This window comes from Marmota monax, unplaced genomic scaffold (genome assembly GCF_021218885.2).
Source record: "Marmota monax isolate L192 unplaced genomic scaffold, Marmota_monax_Labrador192_F-V1.1 WCK01_AAM20220418_F8-fsc00021, whole genome shotgun sequence".
Classification (NCBI taxonomy): Eukaryota; Metazoa; Chordata; class Mammalia; order Rodentia; family Sciuridae; genus Marmota; species Marmota monax.
The window spans coordinates 16,732,862-16,759,516 of record NW_026695228.1 but is presented as its reverse complement, the minus strand read 5'-3'; the positions used below and the strand labels follow the sequence as shown (position 1 = coordinate 16,759,516).

At 38.0% G+C, this 26,655-nt stretch overlaps 2 protein-coding genes across 2 annotated transcripts; both read right to left on the bottom strand.

Annotated features, from left to right (window-relative positions):
* Nucleotides 1–1,116: 1,116 nt before the first annotated feature.
* Znf501 (zinc finger protein 501) lies at nucleotides 1,117–25,304 on the bottom strand. Its single transcript, XM_058576768.1, is given in 2 exon segments — nucleotides 1,117–5,576; nucleotides 25,188–25,304. A coding segment is annotated over 1 exon segment (876 nt). The 5' UTR covers nucleotides 5,387–5,576; nucleotides 25,188–25,304; the 3' UTR covers nucleotides 1,117–4,510.
* Znf502 (zinc finger protein 502) lies at nucleotides 15,349–25,303 on the bottom strand. The gene is made up of 4 exons (XM_046437030.2): nucleotides 25,188–25,303; nucleotides 19,197–19,357; nucleotides 18,978–19,091; nucleotides 15,349–18,434 (listed from the first exon to the last, which is right to left on the bottom strand). The coding sequence occupies exons 3-4, from the start codon at nucleotides 19,021–19,023 to the stop codon at nucleotides 16,876–16,878; spliced, it is 1,605 nt and encodes a 534-aa protein (XP_046292986.1). The 5' UTR covers nucleotides 19,024–19,091; nucleotides 19,197–19,357; nucleotides 25,188–25,303; the 3' UTR covers nucleotides 15,349–16,875.
* Nucleotides 25,305–26,655: the final 1,351 nt, after the last annotated feature.

Sequence of the window (26,655 nt, the reverse complement as noted above, 5' to 3'; positions counted from 1 at the left end):
ACTATGCAGTACATTCCATGAGAACTGGGCCATATTAGTGTATAGTATTTCCTTTAATTTTTTAGCCCTGAAACTAGTAAAACCTTGTTAAATGTGACAGTTAAGATTTAGCTGGTCCACAGTAATTAAAGGTTCAAAGTCCTAGCTTGAAGTTGGAATTGGATAGAGGAGAAAAGAGCCTCCTAAAGTTAATAACACTAATGGTGGCTCAGTACTGAAGAAGCTAGAATCCTAGGAGGTGGCAACAGAAATATGAATGCCAACAGGCTGCAAGGCTTGTCTGTGGGCAAAAGTGTCAGTGAAAGATGACAGCTATTCCCCCTCTCCTCAATGAGTCCTTATTACTCTGAGCTTTGCTTATTTGGAGCTAAAATATACTTTATGAATTTATTAATATAACAGATGGTAGTTTAATTCAATATGTTCACTTGCCAAAAGAAAAGGTTGAAAAATCTCTACTGTCCTCCAAAAATAATAACAGTGCTAGGGATCAAACCCAGGGCCTCACACAGGCCAGGCAAATGCTCTATCAATTAGCCTCATCCCCAGCCTTCCAAAAAATAGTTTCAGATTTACTGCCTGGGAAATCCCAACATATTGTTGGTGGGATGATTAAATGATTTATTCTCTAAAGAATGCCATAAAAACACCAAGGATGCATTTCTTTAACCATAAATTTCACTTCTAGGAATTATCCTACAAATATCATGCACATGTGTCTAAAGACAAGTATGTTATATATGCAGCATTGCTTATGACAGAAAAATAAAAGGAAGCTATAAACTGTTCATCAGTAGGGAACTAATTAAACAATAATAGTCTATTCATACCATGACATTGGGCAGAGGTAGGGGAAGGTCTCTATTGATAAAAAACAATCTCTTAAGATGTAAGTGAAAAAGCAAAACAATGGCCATTGTATATCATGCAATAGGTTTTTTGTTTTGTTTTTTAAGAAGGAAATCAAGAGAATACAACAAGCTACCAACTGGAAGAAAATATTTGCAAAAGTCCTCTCTGATACTGGATAATTATACAAAATATACAAAGAAGTCTTAAACTCATGATGATAAAACAAACAACCCAATTAACAAATGGGTAAAAAGGTGGGTACAGTGGCACATACCTGTAATCTCAGCTGCTGGGAGGCTGAGGCTAGAGGATTGAAATTTCAAGGCAAGCCTGGGCAATTTAGTGAGATCCTGTCTCAAAATAAAATTTAAAAATATTGGGGATGGGGTTATGGCTCAGCAGTAGAGCACCTGCCTAGCATGTGTGGGGCCCTGGGTTCAAATCTCAGCACCACATAAAAATAAATGAATAAAGGTATTGTGTCCAGCTACAACTAAGAAAATATTTTTAAAAAAATTTAAAGGTTTGGGAATGTAGTTGGGTGGTACAGTGTTTGCCTGGTTCTAACCCCAGTACTGCCAAAAAGACAAGACAAGACAGGGGGAATAGACCTGAATAAACATTTAATCAAAAATAATGTACAGAGGCTAAGATTGTAGATCAGTGGTAAAGCGGTTGCCTAGCACGCATGACACACTAGGTTCAATCCTCAGCACCACCTACAAAAAATAAATAAAGTTATTATGTCTATCTACAACTAAAAATATATTTTTTAAAAAGATGTTCAATGTGTCTCTAGGGAACTGCAAATTAAAACAAGGAATACCAAAACACTGACACCACAATATGCTGACAAGATGTGAAGCAAGAGAAACACTGATTCATTATCAATGCAAATACACAATGTACACTTTGGAAGACAATTTAGCAGTTTGTTTTTATTCTTGTTTTAAACAAAACTAAACACTTAGCTGGGTGTGGTGGCGCACACCTGAAATCCCAGCAGCTTGGGAGGCTGAGGCAGGAGGATGGCAGCCTCAGCAACTTACTGAACCCTAAGCAATTTAGTGAGACCCTGTCTCAAAATAAAGTAAAAATAAAATAAAAAGGGCTAGAATGTAGTTCAGGAGAAAAACACCCCTAGATTCAATCCCCAATACCCAAAATTAATTAACTAGAAGTTTTTTAAGTGAAGAAAATTCTTACATGCAAAAATGTTTCATGTTTAAATTTATATTAATGGCTAACAAGAGCACATGCTATGTGATGGACATTGCAATAAATGGATTAACTAGATTATAAGAAAAAATGGTTGAATGTAAATATCAGAGCAGAAAAATAGGTCACTATATTATAAACAAATCAGTGAATTAGAGGGGAGTTATTAAAATGCAATTGATAAAGTCTGTGGTAATACTGTTAAATCCACATGTTAAACCAAATAACAAGATATTTAGTACAATTATCATTGTTATTTTTAAAAGGGAAGAAAAATGGCTAAACAGAGAAGACTGGAATCAGTACTCTAGATTAGACTATATTTCAAGAGTAAAAGCATATAATTTTAATTTTTCCACACTTCTAATTTTATAAATGTATTTCAATGAGTACACATTAAATTGAAAAAAATATTTTTTTAAAAAATGGTTTTCATAATTTGGCTTCCTCACATATTGTTGGAAAGGTTAAACAATGGAAAATTATCTGTATGTCAGTTTGGTACTATAAAAAGCAAGACTGGGGCTGGGGTTGTGGCTCGATGGCAGAGCACTTGCCTGGCATGTGGGAGGCACTGAGTTTAATCCTCAGCACAGCATATAAATAAATAAAAAATAAAGGTACATCAACAACTAAAACATATTTTTAAAAAATCAGGACTGTATGTGGAATACTAAGATCTAGATTTCAGATACAATTCTGATACTACCTGCTTGACTCTAAACAAGTTAAATACTTTGCTTTTTTACCTTGACTCTGGAGAATGGATAATAACTTCATTAGAGCTGCTTATTTATATTAATGAGCTTAGTGTTGTATAAAACACCATCAAAAGTATCCCTCGGGTTGGGATTGTGGCTCAGTGGTAGAGCACTTGCCTAGCACATGTGAAGCATGGGTTCAATCCTCAACATCAGATAAAAATAAACAAAATAAAGGTATTGTGTCCATCTACAACTTAAAAATTTTTTTTAAAGTATCCTTGATCTCTCTACATGTATGCCTATGAGAGGGGATGAACTGGAGATGGAACCCTGGGGCCACCTGCATGCCAAGCAAATGCTCTACCACAGAGCTATACAACAAGCCTGGGTTCTTTGTGATTTTCCAAAATCATTCTTTGTTGTAAGTGAGGCACTCCTGACCCATTTACATCACCAAGACATTGTTCTCCCTTTTCCTTTGACAAGGTCTCCTGCCCTCCTCTTCCCTTAAAAGACCACTTTCAGTCTTGTGCTCCTAGAATTCACTATTACAGCTACATCCTCACCAACAGATTCTCTATATTCCAACCCTCTCTGTTCTCCTCATGACTTCCCTACCTCTCCCAAACACAAAAGTCCCATAATGTAAGATTTTATTCAGCTACTGTTAGCGAGACTTCCTTCTGCATGAGCAAGAAAAACCTAAGATCTGACATCAAATTAAATTTTATAAGGAGATATCTTTTACAAGGTCCACTAAAATCTCAATTATTTCTTTTATCACTAATTAAATTTGAAGTTTCAGCCACCATACTGTAATCCCAGCAACTGGGGAGGCTGAGGCAAGAGGATACCAAATTTGAGGCCAGCCTAAACAATTTAGCAATGCCCTAAGCAACATAATGAGACTGTGTCTCAAAATAAAAAATAAAAAGGGCAGGGAATGTGGTACAGTGATTAAGTAACCCTAAATTCAATCCTGGTCCCCCCCGCCAAAAAAATCTGAAATTTCTCAAGGACAATTAAATTGTAAATGCGTACTTATATCCAGACATTATGGTTTAAATAAACTACTGTAAAATAAAAGGAAATCACAGACCATTACAAAAATGATCTTAATACACAAGCCAGGTGCTATGGTACATGCTTGTAATTACAGTGACTCAGAGGCAGAGGCAGGATGATCACTAGGTTCATGGCCAACCTCAGGAATTTAGCATGACCCTATCTCATAAATAAAATTAAAAGGGTTACAGATGTAGCTCAGTGGGTACAGTGCCCCTGGGTTCAATTCTCACTACTACAAAAAGAAAAAAATTAAAATACCTTATGAGAACCAAAAATAAACTAATGCTGATTTGCTAGTTCTTAATAGGCATATTTAGATATTTTTATAGACTTTTAGAACATCTGTAAAACAACTAATGGACATTAATTCTCATCTGCAATTTATTTTATTCTTAAGACAACCCTATGAATTATCTGCATTTTTCTTTTCGGGGTAAGAACGGGGAAGCTAAGGCTTGGAGAGGATCAGATCACAATCCATTAAGTGGCAGAGATGGCATCAAATTCAAGACTTGTTCTGAGGTCTATTTTATTAATTTTTAGGACACAACATCTCTAGTTCAAAATATAAAATATTTATGACAATTACTAAGTCTTAAACTCCCAGGAATTCATAAAGATAAAAGGCATTTCATATAAATCTTTTCACATTCATTTCATTCCAAGTTTTAATCTCCAGCATGAAGCCTCTGATGTCGAACAAGCGCTGAACTGTGCCTACATTCAGTGCATTCATAAGGATTTTCTCCAGTATGAATTCTGTAATGCTCACTGAGGTGTGCTTGTTTGCGAAAAGTTTTATCACACTCACTACACTTATAAAGTTTTTCTCCAGTGTGAGTTCTTTCATGTACATCAAGGAAGGAGTTCTGAGTGAAGGCTTTTCCACACGTGGTACATGTGTAGGGCTTCTCCCCTGAATGAACCGTCTGATGCTGCATGAGGCATGTGCTCTGATTGAAAGCTTTCCCACATTTATTACACTTGTAAGGCTTATCTCCAGAATGGCTTCTCTGATGATGAGTGAGGCATATGCTCTGACTGAAAGCTTTGCCACATTCCATGCATTTATATGGTTTCTCTCCAGTATGAATTCGTTGGTGTTTAATAAGGGATGGGCTCTGACAAAAGGTTTTCCCACATTCATTGCATTTATAGGGTCTCTCTCCAGTATGAATTCTCAGATGCTGGACAAGGACTGCTTTTGTTTGAAAAGCTTTCTCACATTCATTACATTTATAAGGTTTCTCTCCCATATGAATTCTCAAATGTTGAGTGAGATTTGACTGTTTAAGGAAACATATTCCACATTCACTACACACATAGGGCTTCTCTCCTGTGTGAATCTTATGATGCTGGAGAAGAGATGATCTCTGAGTAAAGAATTTTCCACACTCACTACATTTTGAAGATTTCTTCTGCATGTTACCACTTCATTGTTTCATTTGGAGTGAAATCTGGCTAGAACTTGTGCTGTCTGTAACACATTGAAAGAGCTTCTGTCTAAATAGGTTTAGAGTTAGATGAAACCTCTTAAAATTCATACTTAGGAGGTATCTTCTTAAAGATGGTTGTCACTAGAGGAATATTGTTCCCAGTGAAAGTGGTGTGATTGTGTGTGTGCACACAAACATGTGCACATGTTGTCCTCTCTGTAGTTCCTATAGGATTTCCCGCTTTCCTGGAGCATGTATTTTCAACTTTTCCAAAGTCAGTCCCTGACAACCAGCTTGTCTGAAGAAAGAAAAGAAGTAGTGACAAACATTAGGAATCAAATTTTCTATCATAATTGATAGAGCATAACTGATGGAACATAAATTCTGAAGCAATCGAATGCTAGCAACTAATCCAGGTAATCTGGGATCATCTAGGTTTGCATCTATAATGATAAATAGTACAAAATGTGAAAGAAATAAGTATCTTGGACTTGGGAAAATTAAATGTGGAGGAAATTTGTTGTCCACCTACTTCTCAAAATAGGTGAATAGTTATTATATTTCCTATAAAGAATATTTTGGCAGAATAGTAATAACTAAAGTTTCCGTTCCAAGATTTCAAAGGGCATCCATGCTGTAACTTTCACTAGAACCATCTTACAAATTTTTTCTTATTCACTTGCCTTGTCAGGTATGTCGTTGAACCCCTTTCTGTGCAAAATGTTCAGGTAGTTTTTCCCCTATCTCCAATTGAGAAATCTATAGGTTTGAAAATTAGAGTCCTGCTTACTGAAAGAATATAACATTGTTTTCATTCAGGAAAGTGAGACAAAGGTCATTAGGAAGAAGTCAGGACAGTAACCTGAATATAGCAACAGGGCACAGGGTCTGGCTCTCACCGTTGTAGCCAAAGAAATGCTCTAGAATTTGAGATACACTAATTATATTTACAAGAGGAAATATGTAGAAAACAAAGTCCCTTTGTTAATTTAAACTGAAAACTTTTTATGCTCAATGTCCTACTGGTTAACACAGTCACTTCACTCTAGAAAAAAATCATATGGGAACCAAATCATTGTCATTAGAATGCTCCCAGAGAAGCACCGAATTGGAGGAAAAAAGGAGTACTCAGATGAGTGTAATGGCATCAAATGCCAAAACCATGATGTTGGAATAAGGGCACGGAGAACAAGAGAGTGGATACTCGGCGGGTATACATCACAGCAACTGCTTCTCTGGATGCACTGTAGACACTGGCATATTCTTGTTTTCTGAGGCTCCTTGCTATCTTGGTTTTCTATTCACATGTTATGCATGAATATATCTTTATTTTAATATTTAGGAAGAAATCAAATTATCAATATTTTAAGATGATATAATCCTATACTTATCAAGATCCCAAAACTTCTACCAAAGGACCTCTAGAACTGATAGACAAATTTAGCAAAGTAGCAGGATACAAAAGCAACATACAAAAATCAATGAATCTGCTGACAAAGAAATCAGGAAAGTAATTCCATTTATACTATAGCTTCAAAACAAACATCATATGAATATATTTAATTAAAAAGGTAAAAGACCTTTAACAACAAAAATTAGAGAACACTGAAAAAAGAACTGTAAAACATTAGAAGATGCAAAGTCCACCCAGGTTCCTGGATAGGCAGAATTAATATAGTTCAAATGGTCATTAGCAAAAGTGTTCTACAAATTCAATGCAATTCCCATCAAAATATCAATAACATTCTTCATAAATCTTATAAGAAAACAGTTCTAAAATTCATATGGAAGAACAAAAGAGCCAGTATAGTCAAAGCAATTCTGAGCAAAAAGATCAATGCTGGAGGCATCACAATACCCAATTTCAAATTATAATACACAGCTATTGTAACTTAAATAGCATGGCACCAACATAAAATAGACTCAGAGAAAATTAAAAAAATAGAAGACACAAAGACAAACACACATAGCTACATTCATATGATCCTTGACAAAGTCACCAAAAATATGCTGGAGAAAAGAGAGCTTTTTATCAAATGGTACTGGGACAACTGGATAGCCACATGTACAAGAATGAAACTAGATCCCTGTCTCACACCCTACATAAAAGTCAACTCAAAATGGATTTAAAAACCTAGGAAATATGTTAAAAACTTTGCAATTGCTAGAACAAAACATAAGGAAACACTCCAACATATAGGTTCAGAGAACAACAACTTCCTCATTAGGACTTCTAAAGCTAAGGAAATAATGCCAAAAATTAGAAATGGGTCAGCATTATGTTAAAATGTTTCTGTACAGCAAAGGAAACAATTAATAGCATAAAGATAACCAGGTGTGGTAGCACACATATGTAATCCCACTGATCGAAAGTTCAAGGCCAGACTCAGCAATTTATCAAGGCTCTAAGTCACTTAGTGAGACCATTTCAAAATAAAAAATAAAATTTGGGGGGGGGGTTGTGGCTCAATAGTAACATGCCCCTGGGTTTTTTTGATACAAAAAAAAACATGAAGAAAGCCTACAGATGGAAGAAAATCTTTTCCAGCTTCTCCTCTGACAGATGGTTAATATCCAGATTATATAAATAATTTTTAAAGCTTACCCCAAAAAGAAAAATAATAAAATAAACAGGCAAATGAACTAAGCATACATTTCTCAAAAGAAGTAGTAAAAATGGCCAACAAATATATGAAAAAATGTTTAGAATCTCTAGCAACGAGGCAAATGCAAATCAAAACTGCAACTGAGGCCTGGAATAGTAACACATGTCTGTAACCCTAGACTCAGGAGGCTAAGGTAGGAAGATTGAAAGTTCGAGGGCATCCTCAACTTTTAGGGAGACCCTGTCTCAACATAAAAATCTACAAAATGGGATGAGGATATAGCTCAGTGGAAAGGTTCCCAGGATCCACTCTCCAGTACCACAAAATAGAAACAAACAAACAAACAAAAAACATATTACATGAGATTTCTTCTCACTCCAATTAGAATGGCAATTATCAAGAATACAAATAATAACAAATACTAGGAAGGATGCAGGGGAAAAAGAAACTCTTACACACTGTTGGAGGGACTTTAAATTAGTATAACCACTATGGATATTGTGCAGAAGTTCTTCAAAAGACTAGGAATGGAACCACCATATAACCCAGCTATACCATTATCCAGTATTTATTGAAGAGTTAAAGTCAGCATACTATACTGATACAAGTATGCCCAAGTTTATAGCAGTTATAGAATCAGTCCAAGTATCTAGTAACAGATGAATGAACACAGAAAATGTAGACTAGGACTGGAAACACCAGATAACCCAGCTATACCATTACCGAATATTTATTGAAGAGTTAAGTCAGCATACTGTACTGATACAAGTATGCCCAAGTTTATAGCAGTTACAGAATCAGCCCAGGTATCTAGTAACAGATGAATGAACACAGAAAATGTATGTGTGTGTACACACACACACACACACACACACAGAGTTTTAGTCAGCTATCAAGAAGAAAAAAATTGTCATTTTCAGGAAAATGAAACCAAAAAGCATCTTGTTGAATGAAATAAGCCATATTCAGAAAGTCAAGGGTTATACGTATGTTCTCATATGTAAAAACTATGGAATAAAAAGGGGGGAAAGGGGATCCCATAAAATTATAAGGGAGGGCAAAGAAAGGGTATCAGGGAGAGAAAGGAGGTAAGGAAAAGGGAGTAATAATAGGGAATGAAACTGACTAAATTAAGTACATGTATGAATGTCACAATAAATCCCAATATTATGTGTCAATTTAAAAATACATGTGTACCAGATAAAAGAGTCATTTTATAGCTATTACCCCCACCCCACCCTACCTAAACAAACTCATTCCCTTTCTCTGATATTATAAAGTTTTGGAGTATATTCTTCCATTGCTTTTTCTACATATTTTTCTACACACAAATAGCAATTGATGCTTTTTACATAAAAAAAATTGTTCCCTAAGTCTTTCTCTACAATTTGCTTCATTACTATCTGAGGAGAGTAGCACAATGATAAAAGTTGGGCTAATGAGTAGATTTTTTTTGGTTTTTTTTTTTTTGGTGCTGAGGATTGAACTTAGGGGCATTCTACTGAGCCACATACACAGCCCTATTTCACATTTTATTTAGAGACAGGGTCTCACTGAGTTGCTTAGCACCTCACTGTTGCTGAGACTGGTTTTGAACTCGTGGTCCTCCTGCCTCAGATTCCTGAGCCACTGGGAATATAGGCGTGCACCCAACTTAAGTGAACTTTTGAAAGGCAGCAAGAGGAATGCACGAAGGCAGCAGGTGCTACTTAAGGACTTAAGCATCCTTGAATAAAAATCCCTCCACAGAAGAAAAGGCTAGAAAACAAAGGCTAACCAAGCATAATGGAAAAGCAGCTGACTTCAGGTCATACTGTAGGGCTAAAGTAGAGAGCAGTGGGACATGCAACAGACTCAAGAGGTCTGGATTTTAGTCTTAGTTCTGCCCTTGATTTGTTCAATGACTTGCTGCAAGTCACTTAGCCTCATTTGTGATTTTTTTTCTTATCTGTGAAATTAAAAATTGATAATAGCTAAAGTAGCTTATAATACCAAAATTCTTTGACTCTAAAACAGAAGGCAAAAATGAAAAAAACCTAAAACCAAGCCCTTCCAATCCATCTTTGATTGAAGTTGCTTGTTCCTTTATTTGAAAACCACTAATCGAGCAAGCAATGATGAGGAAAGTTCTTAGGAGTGGCTGGAATCAGCTGAGTGCTGTGGCACATTCCTATAACGGTAGGAACTTGAGTCCCTAAGGCAAGGGGATCACAAATTGGAGACCAATCTCAGCAACTTTGTGGGGAGCCTCTCTGAATGACCACATGCCCCCCAGTCCTGAAGTAGGGGGCTCTGACCAATCACTACATATCATGATGATTTGGGCATTGTCCCAGCTCTGATAGAGAGGCAGGCCTTCAGGTGGAGGTGTTAACCACAAGGGCTGAGTTACACTCACCTGTCCCTTGTAACCCTGCCCCTTCTGGCCTTCTTTGGATACAACTTTCTAAGAACAAGAGACCCCCCAGTAAAAGCTCACTTCCAAACATGCTCACTTTCTCTCACCAGCCTCTGGTGACTTCCTCTTGCTCTTCCTCTTGGGGAGCCTAAGGCTGAGAGTGGAGAAGCTGTCCTGAAGCTTGTGTAAAGGTAAATTGTGTCTGTGTTTTATCTTAAGTTCTACTGCCTGCACAGGTCAGGGGCAGCCCAACTTAGCAAAATAAAAAGCGCTAAGGATGAGGATGTAGTTCGGTGGTAATGTGCCCTGGGGTTCAATTCCTAATACCACTGCCCCAACACACACACACACACACATACAAGTGGCCCGAGTCAACAGCAGGGAAACTTCCTTTTCCATTATTCTCCCATAATTGCAGGATGCAAAAATTTCTGGAAACAGAAATGTCTCTCTTCCGACACACAAGAGAGTCTGTTGGAACTCCTCCTAAGGGAAAGGATTTTAAAGCCCTACTAGAACACCTATTAAAAGACAGGGACCTCATGGGGGTAGGAAAGAAGATGGAATGACATGAACATCACAAGCCCACTTCAACTTCTCTCGTCCCTATTTAAGAAGCTGGAGACACAAATGGTGTGAATATACCTTGTACAACCAGAGATATGAAAATTTGTACTCTATGTGTAGTGTGAGTTGTAATGCATTCTGCTGCCATATATAACAAATTAGAATAAAAAATTTATTTTAAAAATTTTAAAAAGGTCACAGAAAAAAAACACCTATGATCACCTTGATCTTGGGTTTCCAGCTTCAATAAAAGTGAAAAAAAAATAATAAAGACAGGGACCTGATTTTCAGTGTAAAATTCGCCCAAATCCACTAGCACCTCTTATCTGACACTGAAAAAAAATTAAGTTTCAAATTTCTGGTTACACTCTAATATCCAGCTTAAATAACCACAATTCTTTCTCGTGGAAAATTTGACTCTTTGAAGGCCCTCCCTTCTCTACATTCTTAAATAATTTAATATGTCTCTACTATAATACTTCCTAATCTAATACGGATCACCTCTTTTCAACTAACCTTGAAGAGAAGAACAATATGTGATCTAGTTTTTTTCAACTATTAAATGAAGATGGCGATAACAATACTTTATAGAATTCTGGTGATGAATAAATGAGTTAATACTTGGGAAAGAGAACAATGCCGGTTTGTAAGCATTCAGAAAGCGGTAACTGCTCTTCAGTTACTACTGAATCTGTCTTCGTGGAGTACCTATTCCGCTGCTCCAAATATTCGACACGCACATCGCTGTGAACTGGCAGAGCAAATCATGTTTTTACTTAGGGAATTAAGTGTATACTTAGGGAATTTTTTTTTTTTTTTTTTTAATATAAGAGCTCGGAAGTTGCCTCTAGGCAGGCTTAAGTACGTACAGATGAAAGCCAGGATCCGACTTCCGGCCAGGTGCTCTGAAGGCCTCCTCCCGCCTTCCTCACCGCAAGCGGACTTGGTCATGGTGGGGGAAGCTTACGGTTAGCGGCCCAGGACTGACCCCGCTGCAGCGGACAGCCGAAACTACTCGCCGCCACGCTGGTCACCCGAACTCCCCAGCTGCCGGAAGTCATCCCACGACCCTCCCCCGGAGCGACGTCACCATCCCGCGCCATTTCCGCTCTGGAAGAACGCGGCGAGTTCCGGCCTATGGTTCTTCCCGACGGAGCCTCGGGTTCCGTGCTCTGCCCTTGAGTCACGGCTCCGAGAACAGCCCAGAAGCCCACTTCAACTTCTCGCGTCCCTGTTTAAGAAGCTGAACGGAGGAGAACACGGAGATGGACCACAAGAGGCTCTTACTGCATCATTTCACCCTGCAATCCTGTCACATGTCTGCCTACATCACCGTCGTCTAGGGATTCTCCTGACTTTCTCCTAGCTGTCTTCAGTTTTCCTCACATGTAGTCTCACCTGCCAGAAAGTAGGAACCCCAAGCATCTTACTGGTTAGTTTATTTAATAAGGGCTCTGCTTTGCTTTGGGCTTAAATCCCAGGTTTTCGGTGTGTAAACAGGAGGCAAGTTAGTTTGTATTTCTTTGCCTGCTTCCTCATTTATAAAACAACAATGGCAGCAAATTCAGAGTTGTCGCGAGAATTAACGATTAATACATGTAAATTACAAGAACATCTGGCACTTAACTACCACCTTTCTCAAGTCCCTTCTCCATTCCGTTGTTCTGCCTTGGCGTCAGTGACCTTTCCAACCCCCCAAAATAGCATTCCCATTTTCTTCAGCAAACCTTCAGATCTTGATGGTGCTCATTCAGAAAATATTTGCACACATGGGCTCATCCTCACATGTATCCCAGTGATGGAATTTATGGGTCGCAGAACAACTGATTCACTTCCATGCAAATGCGCAGAACAGTGTTGTATCATATCCATAGTGTGCAGAATATGGTATTGAACTTAATAAACACCAAAATAAATGAATGTGATGCAGCAAAGAAGATATGTTGAAATTCCAGACGCCCAAACAGAGCCCTTTTAGAAGACTGAAATTAAGAGTGGAGGCCGGGTGGGGCGCATGCCTGTAATCCCAGCAGCTCGGGACACTGAGACAGAAGGATTGTGTCTTAGCAATGGCAAGGCACTTAACAACTCAGTGAGACCCTGTCTCTAAATAAAATAAAAAATAGGGCTGGGGATGTGGCTCAGTGGTTGAGTGCCCCTGAGTTCAATCCCCAGCACCAAAAAGAAAAAAATCGTGGAGGTGCTACAGACTGAGGCCACCACTAATTCTCTCAGGTAAAAGGAGACCCTCTGTAGAACTGTCAAGCACTCCTAGTATTTTATCAAGTGTCAACATTCTCAGCACTTTGGTATGGCAGAGCAAGTTCTTCCCCACAGTCCTAATATGCCATAGGCAAGAAAGCCCGGGTCTGGTCACTTTTCACTTATCTTTTGGGCTTCAAAGAATCTAAATCAGCAGGCTCCTCTGTATGGAAATTAAGCCTGTAGTGGGGCACACTCAATTGAGCAGTACATTAGAATCAGTATTCTAGGGCTTAAAAGCATTTGGGGCTGAACTTCTTTTAATGAGGTGAGAAAAGGATGGTAAAGATGGATGCCAAAAATATTCCACCCAATTAAAAAAAACCCTGGCCCTGATGTGGCCATAGGATGCAGGGAAATGAAACTGTGTCATCTAGTCAAGGCTAGGAGTTTTGCCTTATGTGGCAAGTAGGGAGGGGTTAAATGCAAAATCAAATTTGGAGGGCAAAAACTGCTGATCTTATAGAGTGAGTTTCTCCTATCCTCCAGATGAGGGGATAGGATGGAGCCCTCAGTGGCCAGTTACCTAATGGATAAAATAAAGAGGTATATGGAACAGAGGTAAGACAAAGAGAAATGTGAATGAAAAAAGGACACTGCAATTTTACATTTACATGACACTGCTTATGTAGCTTTGGGAAAGGCCAATTGCATATTTTATCTTCTGTTGTTCAAAGGATTTGATGTAGCCCCATCCTTCTGAAGTCATTAAATTTTAAAGAACTAAGAATAAGCAAGAAAATCTATCTATCATCCTAAAGACCTAGACAAGCCATGAGCTCCAGAAACACTTCTACTTTGGGATTTCTCAATTACAAGTGCTCTCATACCAGACCAGCATTACTCTTCAGTTCCTGTTTACCTTTTTAGTTCATGGATATTACAGATGATGTACGTGTCTCTCCATCTACATACATTCTTTTTTCTTGTGATAGAACTTTATTTAATTTGTAATAAACTTCCTTGGCTGCAAACTATTCTTATTATGGAGTCCTCTACATAATTCAAAATTCAAATTATATATATATATTATATTATATTATAATATTATATATAGAGAGAGAGGTCAGAATTCTTGCTCATGGCAAACACTTAAAAGACACATACACTCACATTATCTCCTTTCTGCTGATACATAGGGACTTAAGTTACAATGGGCAGACTGGCTGGAGAAATGTCTAACTCAGTATTTTGGTTGAACTCAACAAGTATTTACTGAGTAATTTTCAAGTGCCAGTTACTGTGGATACAAAGATGAATATCACATTGCCTGAGCCCTGGTGGACTGTACAGTTCAGTGGGAAAAGAAAGGTTTGTAAACAACCCATTATCATGTAAGATGACAAAACGATAAAAAGTATAGAATACAGAATAAAAATTGTGAGGTTAGAGGCAGTTTTATGTTGTCACTTGAGCACATTGATGAATAATGCATACAAACTCTCCAGGAAAGCCAAAGCAAGAAAGGGAGGCAACAGAAATATTATATGCAAGAATGTACCAGATTACAGTGGCAATGCTGCAGAACTAAAGAAATCTGCACCATCAAGCAGAATGTACTGGACAACAAATGGCAGCTGAGGATGGAGACGTAGTCATGAGATGAATGAGCAGCCTCAGATGTTTCTTTAGAGGGCTAGGACTTTATTCTAAGAGAAATTAATAAGGCATACAATTAGGATTAGAAAAATCATCTAGAAGAAAAATGAAAGATGGCTTTGTGGTGGTAGAAATTGAAAGACTATTTAGAAAAACTGAAAATAGTCTCAAAAATAACCTGGAGAACTAGACTAAAGGGAGATGGCTTCTAGATTTAGGACATAATGTCAACAGGAGTTGGACTAATATGAAAACTGAATAAAAGAAAAGGTTGAAGGGGATGGCAATTTTTAGGTTTAGGGACACACTGAAAAGACAAGGCACATTTAAGGGCCAACAACTGAAAATAAAATTAGGGGCAGTTATGTGTAAATGTGAGAATATGGGCTGAGGGCAGTGGAAAGATGATGAAATCTTTTTCTATTTCCCCATGAAATAAAAATGTGCAGACTATAATTGTCCAAAGACTAAATATTCAAGGTCATATCCATTCCATTTTAGAAAATCTTTTTCACCAGAATTTAAAATATAAGAATATATATAATTAATATAATAATTTACCAAATATTTAATAAACTATGTACCAGCATTACTTCTATAGTGTTATTTTTCATTTAGGAAGTATAAACACATTGATATTTACTTTCAGTAAAATATATATTTTCATGAGCATAAAATATTCAGAAATATTTCATAGGGTTATTTTTTTGCAAACAAGGTATTAATTTCCTCAATTATGATTTCATCTGTTGTAGGTCTTCAGAACATAAACTTCACAGCTAGAGAGGAAAAAGCAAATATGTTACTTGTATCACATTCCTATTAACAGTTATGAATGGTTACACTGATGCTTGCAAGACAGAAGTTCTGGATATATCTGCAGTTACAAATAACTAAGCATTCCAGAATCAACTTACTTTAGGTGATTTTTATATTCATATTTTAAAAATTATATAAGCTTCAGAACTTAGGAAATTATTTCAAATACTGCTCAAAGTCCTTAATCTTATGGAGCTCAATTTCTGGGTGGCAGTTAAGTACATGAAAGGGACTGAGGAAATAATGGGTAAACTGTAATTTCAGCAATAAACTGTTATTTTGATTTACAGGGATTTAGAATTCTTTCCAAATTCATTGACAAATTCCAACACTCTATTAAGGACTAGCCCAGGAGTCTGAAACTCCAGCCAGCATAAAAGGCTGTCTTCTTTCATCACTAAAGCTTTCTCCTAAAGGCCAATACCCAAGTCCCTTTTGTTAGTCATAGTGGGTCCCTCTACACTAGTTCCTGTGAACCAGTGGCCTAGCCAAACTTTTAACACAGAGATGTACTCCTTAGGACAAGCAAGGTTATATATACATATATGGCTTCCTCAGACACATTCAGGCTTTCTATTCTGAAGCCTCTTATCACTATTAGTCCACAACAGACCACTTCTCTCCTAAACTAGTATTCTTCTGTGACAGAAGTTGGATTTTCCTTTCCCTTCCCCTGAGCAGACCTGTCTTTCAATAAAATGGCAAACTCTCTTTGTCTTCTATTTTCTTCTTAGCTTCATGTCACCCACAGGCTTAAAAGCATCAGAAAGATCTTTCTCACCCCAATGAATGTCATCTTCAACAGAACATCTGTACAGATCAGCCCAGTTTTGGCCACATCCTGTTATTTGGTTGAATGAATGAATATAGGTTCTTTTTTTTCCCCCACTTGTTTCTGTATCCCACTCACAGGACTACTTCTACAGATCAGGGAGCCTCCCTATCATGGAATGGTCACAGCTGCCTCAAACATCTGGAAGTTAAACCTCAGAACTATATCAGATTGCTGTCACTTCCACATCAGCCACTGTACTTAGGTGACAAAGTCAGAAGGCTGGGTGGAGTATGGTAAAGGAAACACAAGTGCTAACTTAACAAATGTCTGCCCTTTTGGTGTAGTCATATGGAGAGAGGAGTGGTAATCTGCCAGCTTTATCTGAAAAACTGTTTTTTCCTTTTTACCCAGTATTCCAAGATGTCCACCTGGAGTAAGTTCTGCATCCTCCAGGTTCCCACTTCCACGTGAGAAGAGCAGCCAAGTCTCATCTTCCCTATGTGCCCCTCTCCTCCCAGCCAGATTCTTGGGTACTCTTTCTAGAGAAACCATCATAAGCTAAATGCCAGGATTAATCACCACTGTGAAGTTTCTGATGTCTGAAAAGGACTGAACTATGTCTGAAGAATTTTCCACATTTGATGCATTCATATGGCTTCTCACCAGTGTGAATTCTGTAGTGTTCACTAAGGTGTGCATATTTGCGAAAGGTTTTTTCACATTCACTACATTTATAGAGCTTCTCACCAGTGTGAGTCCTATGATGTTCCGTAAGAGATGAGCTATGAGCAAAGGCCTTCCCACATTCTTTACATTTATAGGGCTTCTCCCCAGTATGAATTCTCATATGCTGAGTGAGGCAGGTATTCTGATTAAAGCCCTTGCCACATTCCTTACATTTATAGGGTTTTTCTCCAGTGTGACTTCTCTGATGCCGAATAAGGCAAATGCTCTGGATGAAGGCTTTGCCACATTCGCTGCATTTGTAGGGTCTTTCCCCTGTATGAATTCTCTGATGCTTAGTGAGAGGGGTGCTCTGAGTAAAAGCTTTGCCACATTCCTTACATTTATAGGGTTTTTCTCCTGTATGAATTCGCTGGTGTTTAATAAGAGATGGACTCTGGCAAAAGGTTTTACCACACTCCTTACATTTATAGGGTTTTTCTCCAGTATGAATTCTCTGGTGCTGAGAGAGGTTTGCCTTTGTTTGAAAGGTTTTCCCACATTCATCACACTTATGTGGCTTTTCCCCAGTGTGAATTCGCTGATGTTGCATAAGATTTGAGTGTTTACGAAAAGAAGAGCCACATTCATTACATAAATAAGGTTTCTCACCTGTGTGAATTCTCTGATGATGTATAAGGTGTGTATTCTGACTGAATGCCTTTCCACATCTATTACACTTATAGGGTTTTTCTCCGGTGTGAATTCTCTGATGTTCAGTAAGATGTGAATGATTGCGGAAAGAATTCCCACATTGATTACATTTGTAAGGTTTCTCTCCAGTGTGGATTCTCTGATGCTGAGTAAGAAATGATCGACATCGAAAGGCCTTCCCACATTGCTCACATCCATATGGTTTCACTCCAGTGTGAATTCTTTGATGTTGAACAAGGAATGAGCTACGACTAAAAGCTTTCCCACACTCTTTGCATGCATAGGGTCTCTCTCCAGTATGAGTTCTCTGATGTTGGGTAAGGGATGAGCTCTGAGTGAAGTTTTTTCCACATTCCTGACATAGCCAAGATTTTTTCTGTGTGGAGAGAGTTGAACACTTACTATGGTCTGAAATCTCACTTGTATGTATATTACATGTTTCCCACTGCTGCAGACTGTCTTCTGTAGAAACCCTGAGATGTGTAACAAGGCTTGAGGTCAAAAGCAAGCTTTTCTCAAAATTATATTCTTGACTAAACATTTCAGGGGATGCTTCTCCGTGGATAAAGTTTATTCCCCCAAAACCTCCTGGCCCAGGAGCCTCTTCCCAAGAATTTTCCTTTATGTCCTCACTGGCATATTTTTCTTCCAACATAGAACCCTGCTGTTCATCCTCTTGGAATCTCTTTGCTATTCTCCCTGGTGGATCAATTTGAACAACACCCTGCTTTGCAACAGGTTTGTTCTTCCAACCTAAAAGAAATCACCACAGTAAATATCTCTTTGTGTCTGACAGAGCTGGTCGCTGAAACTGTGGGACCCCAACTTTCACAGGTCTCAGTAATGGCCTATGAGTATAGAATAATAAAAGCAAGCATGGCAAATAAGTCAGAGTTGGTAGAGATCTACATTAGGGTAATGTGATCACCACTGATGAGGAACCTCATGGAATGGGCAGCAAGGCACCTGTGAAGTGAGTCAATCACAGGCAAGAGTAAAAATGGAAAATAACAGACACTGCAGAGGCTGAGATTAAACCAAAATGGGTAATGTGGATGGGTTTTATTCAAAAAGTGGATAATGGGAGAATTTTAAAAGGCAAATGCTGGAAATGATAAAGATTTATTGAGTACCAGGAAAAAGGTGGCCCTGGAGATGCTCATCCATACCTGTTCCCAACATTCCTGTGAGAGAGAGTAATTTTATCTCCTGAGCATTAATCTATTTCTCTTCTAAAATTTTCAAACCCTTCCTACTGGGTGGCTATGTCTCATACATTGTCCTATACTCACTCACCTGAACAAGTGTCTCTTTCAGTAGCTTTCTCTTCAGCTCCTTGCATATTCAACAACCACAAATCTTCTCCTTGCTTTGATTAGAAAAGACTTCAGGCTTGGAAAACCACCAACCCTGCTCATGGGGGGAAAATGGTTCCGTTGGCAGATATCATTTTCCCAGCAAACAGAAAAATGAATAACAATTGTTGTTTGGGGAAACTAATAACACACACAATACCTCTCAGGATAGCAGTGTGACTATTTCAGCAAAAATTGGGGTTGGCATGCAGCCATCTAGGTTCACAAACACCATTTTTCAGCTGTTCAGGAAGTGGTAGACTCAGACAGACTGTCCAATGCTCAAGCACTTGATGAATAAATCCAAATGTTATTTTTTACCTTAAATTATAAAGACAAAGATTAGACAGATATGAATATTCATGTCACTTAGTGCTCTCTGTTCATTATACAATAATCTTTACTAAAAGTCAGTTAATATAATCATAAGCTGCACAGGAAAATGGCTTCATGCAAAGCCTAATGCATTAGATCTGTTTCATTAATTTCCACCATATGTCAATTAACCTGGATCATGCCTAGGGATCTCTAATGCAAACTAAAAATATGCTGATTGTCCTTTCTTCTAGATGTTATATCAATGAAACAATTTTTTATTCAAGCAGGCAGCTCAATATGAGCACATAACGATCTTTATTTTATTTTTATGTGGTGCTGTGGATCGAAAACCAGTGCCCCGCGCATGCCAGGCGACAGCCTTACCACTTGAGCCACATCCCCAGCCCCCTCAATATGAGCACATAAGTTGCTCTTTAAAAGAAAAAAAAAAAAACTTTAATTGTGAAATTCCTGTTTTGAGTTTTGAATGTTTTTTTTTTTTTTAAAGAGAGAGAGAGGGAGAGGGAGAGGGAGAGAGAGAATTTTAATATTTTTTTTTTAGTTATTGGCAGACACAACATCTTTGTTTTGTATGTGGTGCTGAGGATCGAACCTGGGCCGCACGCATGCCAGGCGAGTGCACAACCACTTGAGCCACATCCCTAGCCCGAGTTTTGAATGTTCTTAAGAAGATCATTTGTAGGCTTTCCTGGTTCTCTTTCAGAGGAGGAACATAACAGGGCACACAATCCTAAAGAGGTATCACACAATCCTAAAGAAACTCAAACAGCAGAGTAGAATTTGAGAGTAATCAGTGCTAGACACTGAGGGGTTTGGGGGAATAGTCAAATAATGCCCTTGCCAGTCTTGAACTTGTTATCATATCTAAACAAAGAAAATTAAATCAATAATTTCAAAAAAGGGAATTAACAAAAGTGAAAGTATAGGGTACTATGGAATATAGGAAATATAGGAATATAGGAAACCAAGCCTCTGTTAAAGAGACAAATAGGAACTAGACAGGAGTATACTATATTTACTAATATAGTAAATAAACTATATCTGAAACTAAACATAAGATTCCTAAGGAATCAAGCACAAAACTTTGAAAGAATGAAAAATACTCAGTACAGCTAAACTGTTATGCACTAGAAATCAGATAGAAAGCCTTAGGGCAAGGAAAGCCCAGATCAAACAGAATCCTGCAAACCATTTAAGGATTTAACCCTAAAGTGAAGAGAAAGTCACAAAAGATTTGATAAAATATATGATTCAATCTACTATTGTATAAAAACATTCCTCTGCCCACAGCATGGAAAGAGTGCATGCAAAGGGTAGAGGGTGGGAGTGCATGGCTGCGAGTCTCTGTGAGGCTGTTTGAATATGCAGAAAGGGCACCGGACAAACTATAAGACAGAATCATCAGGACTGGATGAGTATTGTGGGAAGGAGGTGAGAAAGATAAGTCAAGAATAATTGGCAAGTTTATGGCTTCAATGATGATAGTGACATACAGTGAAGTGGGAACACTGAACTGGGGAAGAAAAAGATACATTTAGTTTTGAAATGTCTGAAGGAAAAGTAAAACATATCTGGAATAGAGGAGAGAGGTATGAGCTAAACACTTAACACTGAGAGTGTTCTTTGTTTTGTTTGGTGGTGCTGGGGATCAAACTCAGGGCCTTACACACACTAGGCATATACTTCAACACTGAACACCCCCAGCCCCCTAGAGTTTTTGACATAGAGTAACTGAAATCATGAAAGTAAAGCACAAAATGCCTGCATTCTCTCACCTAGTAATTCTATTACTAGAACTTTCTCATAGAGAAGTTCTCAGAGGAAAACAAAAACTGGAATTTTGTTTCATGTAAAAAAATATCCCCTGCAATGTTGTTGGAGATAATTTTTCTGTTGGTAGACATTGAAGCTTAGCAAATTATGGTACTTCCACTTAGTGGAAATTATAGAAACATAGCAGTAATTAAAACGAAAATATGGACAATTTGGAAAACTACTTATGCAAATATATAAATTAAAATGCAGAATATTAAAATTTCTTCTTGATCTTATTCACACTGATCTTTTTAACAAACATATATGAAGCAAACATATGAAATATGTTTGTTTGGTGAATGTGAATAAGATCAAGAAGGAAAAATAATTACTGTAGTGATACTGAAGTATAAATAATTTTCCCTAAATTCCTCTACTGTCTATATTTTACTTTACTCTTTTAAAAAAAATTCTAACTTAAATATGAGAATTGATATCAAATTGCTATCTGTGATCATCCTTGAGGTATAAAATTGCAATACACTTTTGCTTTAGAGCTGATCTTTTTGTAATATTTGAACATTTTCCCATAGAAATAAATAACATCTATAATCAGATGAAAAAAAAAAGCAAAAAAAATACAATCAGATGGTTCCCAAGATTTTTGTGCATAGATCACATTGTTACTATAATTTTAAAAAACAGGCAAAATACATTGATAGAATATATATATAAGTTACTAAACTGTAAAGATCATAGTTTTAAAGAATATTCATGAGAAAATACTTTTATGTTGAAGCAAATGGATATAAGACACCAATCCAAAAAATATATATATGCATATACTAAGTAAGCTCTGAGTAAACAAATTATTTTTTTTAATATTTATTTTTTAGTTTTCGGCAGACGCAACATCTTTGTATGTGGTGCTGAGGATCGAACCTGGGCCGCACGCATGCCAGGCGAGTGCGCTACCGCTTGAGCCACATCCCCAGCCCAAGAAGTTATTAATACACCAACTTAGCAGAATACACACATTTAAAATAGAAAAGAAAATTCACCAAAATTAATATAGTTATCTCCAGATCAGTAAACAAGTCACTTTACTTTGTAACTTTATACTCTTGTATATACTCAATTTTTGCTTTAGTAAACATAAATTTGTTACTTTTATATTAGTCAGAAAAGTTATTTTTTAAAATTTTTTAGTTGTTGTTAGACCTTTATTTTATTCACTTATTTATATGTAGTGCTAAAAATCAAACCCAGTGCCTCACACATGCTAGTCAAGCACTCTACCACTGAGCCACTGCCCCAGCCCCAGAAAAGTTATTTTTAAAACATGGGTTTCAGCACCAAAGGAAAAAAAAAAAAGAAAAACCCTGAAACAAAATAAAAAAATATCAGATTCAATGGATATGGTAGTGGTCTTCCATTCAGAATGAGATGGAAGTGGACTGGACAGGGAGTCAGAACTTTATCCTGCCATATGAGTGGGTCTACCTGACAGACAGGCTTCTTAAATGAAAAGATAATTGGATAATTTCCATTAAGACATTCCAACTCCAAAATTCTCTGAATCATGGACTAAATGAATTAGTTCTTGTAAAGAATTCATAGAAATATCTGTGACACGGTATGCACACAAGATGTGTTGGATGTTATTTTGATCAAAAAACCTATATAGAAGGAAAGATGACTTGGTGATGACCCCTCTTCTCTAACCATGGATCATCTGAGCTGTTACTATATTGTCTAATTGAGGGGGCAGGGAACTTTTTCTGTAAAGGGCCAGAAAGCATATTAGGCTTCATCAACTAAACTCTCTTTCTGTTGCAATTTCAAAGTTGCCTTTGTTCGAGCTGGGGATGTGGCTCAAGCGGTAGCGCACTCACTTGGCATGGGTGCGGCCCAGGTTCAATCCTCAGCACCACATACAAAGATGTTGTGTCCGCCAAAAACTAAAATAAATAAATAAATAAATAAATATATATATATATATATATATATATTTATATAAATTCTCTCTCTCTTTAAAAAAAAGAGGGAGAAGAACATTATTTTTTTAAAAAGTTGCCTTTGTAATTTTAAGACAGCAATAGACTATATGTAAATAAATGAGCTTGGCGGTATTTCAATAAAATTTTACCAAAAAATATGTAGGCCAAATTTGGCCCATGTCCCTCGGTTGGCTGACCCACAGTCTTATATACTACCTATAAAGGAAAGTACATATGCTTCCCTAAGTGTCTATTGTGGAGTAATCGGATTGTTAGTGAATTTTTTAAAATATTTTTATTTTTTAGTTATAGTTGGACACAATACCTTTATTTTATTTATTTTTATGGGGTGCTGAAGATTGAATCCAATGCCTTGCATGTGCTAGGCGAGTGCTCTACCGCTGAGCCACAACCTCACCCCCAGATTGTTAGTGATTTTAAGATGCTAAAACGATCTATCTGCAGATCTAGGGGAAGACGGATATTATAATAAAGGGCAAAAGGAAAAAGGATCTTTTGGGGAGGGGTAGCAGGGAATGAACTCAGGGGCATTCATTGACTAAGCCACATCCCCAGCCCTATTTTGTATTTTTTTTAGAGACAGGGTCTCACTGAGTTGCTTAGCATCTCGCTTTTGCTGAGGCTGGTTTGAACTCGTGGTCCTCCTGCCTCAACCTTGGAGCTGCTGGGGTTACAGGCATGCGCCACCACTCCCATCATGAGAAAGGATCTTTAATACATCATCTTGCTAATCTAATAGGGAGCTGGCTTCCTTTTCATATCTCTTAAACTATTTCTTCACTGCTACTTCCTTACCCTTCAATAATTACCTAAAGTGGTCTAAGTCAGGTGCAGGGTTTTTTTTAAATACACTTATTTATTTATTTTTATGTGGTGCTGAGGATCGAACCCAGGGCTTCGCACATGCGAGGCGAGCGCTCTACCGCTGAGACACAACCCCAGCCCCCAGGTGCAGTTTTTCAAGAATTTAAAACTGCAATTTCTTCAATAAGACTATAGTGAAATGTACTAGTCTCTGAAACCCTCCTTAGTCTGCCTGTTGGCACTAAATAACACACAGCTGTAGCAGCAATTTGCATGTACCTTTTCTACAACCTTGGGTCACTTAGTAGCAATATGCTCTTGGGCAAATAACCTATTGTCTCTGTTTCTGTTTTCTTTGCTTAAAAAATTACAGATAATATGCAGTTGCGAAGATCAAATAAATTAGAACTGGCTTTTTATACAGTGCTAAATAAATGTGGTTTAAAAATATTATCCAAGTGTAATTATAATGCTTCAATTTTAAAAAGAACCAAAAAATAAAATATCACTCAAACCCACTCATATACATATCTTCCAGCACTAGATTAGAAGCATTTTTCCTTTGGGGAAGCTACAATTCCACTTACGGAGTAATCTGATTGATTATTCCTTGTTCCTGAATTCCATGAATGTTTGGTGATAATGGATTGCAACATTTTGTTGGAAAACAAACGTTGCACACAAGCTGTCACATAACTCCCTGTCAACTCTGAGCCTGGTGAAGAACACAGGGCACCGACTGACTACTTGACAGTGCAACGTTAGAGATCAAGAGGCAGCCTCTGTACTCTCCAGGATTAGAACTTAGGTCCTGACACTTCCCACTTAAGTGCGGTTTACACTACGAAGACGGTCCCTAAACAAGATTCTTGGTTGTAGAATAGGCTGGGGTTAGAGACTGGTATGGGGACCGAGAATTCTGAGCCCCAGGCCTTCGTTTTCCGACATGGTTATGAGCTCTCCATCATTCACATCCCATTCATTCATCATTTATTCATACATTCACTGTCATCTTCTTAGGTTTATCATCTGTATTGGACACTTAGCTGGGCTCTGGGCTTTGTGGTGCTAGTGGTCAGACTGTAGGCTGGACCCGGCCAAGAAGCCCGGGGTGCCCCGGGTTCCAGGCTGCACGCGCAGACAGCAATCCCAGGAGGAAGCTCCGGCCGGCCGCCCCCAGCCACTGCGCGCCGAGACCTCTCCGTTCCCCTCTCCGGACCCGTGCCGCTCACCGTGAGATCCCGGGGCTCCCGCTGGGCGGTGTCTACGGTCTCAGGGGCTTGTGCAGACCCGGGAAACTGGGTTCCAGTCTCGGACCAGAAAAATGGTGGCGCGGTCGGTAGTGCGTTAGCTGAGTTCTTGCACATCTTCGACTGCCTTTCTAGGAATTGGGAGGATCATCTCTATGGTATCCTGGAGAAGGCGCGCTCTCAGAGACTAGCCTGCAAGCTCAGCTTGTTTCCCTTCAAGCCCAGCCACGTTCCTGATGTCTCCCTAAAGATTAAGTCCGGCTGGAACACATACTGCAAAAAAATTATAAAGGGCGGTGTTAGGGGGCTGGGGATGTAGCTCAGTGGTAAAGTGCTTGCTTTGCATGCAGAGGTCCTGGGTTTGATCCTCAGCACCACCAAGTAAATAAATATATATATATATATATATATATATATATATATATATATATATATATATTAAATCAAAGGGCGGTGGGAAGGATGAAAAGGTTCCTGGATAGAAGTTGGAAGGGGCACTCTCAGCATTGAGCTATTTTAAGGAGCATATTATATTATCTGCTTAAAATAGCGCCTCCAGAGGGCTGGCCTAGCATGCACAAGGCGCTAGGTTCAATCACCAGCATCACAGTACACACACACACACACATACACACACACACACACACACCAATTAAGAACTGCGAATGCTCCTGGTATGTTAGAATAAAGGACAAACTCCGAAATTGGGACTACAAAAAAAAGACCTCAGATCAACATCTCTTATACATGTATTCTGCTCTAACATTGAATTCCCCTTGGCACCCTGAAATCCCTATCCTGTTCCTGATCCTCAATTGTTTTTTCCAGGGGTTGCCTTCTGGAATATTCGCCCTCTCTTCTATCTAATCTCTTCCACCTCAGCCATCTAACTCATATTGCTTCTTTAAAACCCAATGCTAATCTTGACATGACCACCTTGGCTGTTGCCTTCACTGGTATTCACAGTCCAGTCTAGTTTGTATGGAATTAGTGGGTGATAACTGTAGGCAGGTGGGGTGTAACTGAAGGAGATTGGTCACAAGGCATGTGCTCTGAAAGGATGAATTTAAAAATATAAAAATTTTCATATTCTTTATAATATAAAATATATTGTACTTCCTATGAGAGGGATTTCTAATGGTAATTTAGTTTTCCTTCTTATATAAAGAAGCAACATACAGCTTTATATACAGCATATTTAGATGTTGTTACCAAACTGAGCATACACTTCCTCCCCTTTTACTTCCTGTTGAAACCTCATTTGGTTTAGGTATTTGCATCTCTTCCATTCAGCCATGAACACCATAGAAATCTCAACTTCGTTGGTCTCTTGATTTATGTAAGAACAGTAGAATTCCTCTTGCCTATGACTGTCTCAAGAATGGGCAAATGACAATTAGATTTTGCATTTTGATAAAACGCCCCAAGATTTAGTGGACTAAACAATGAA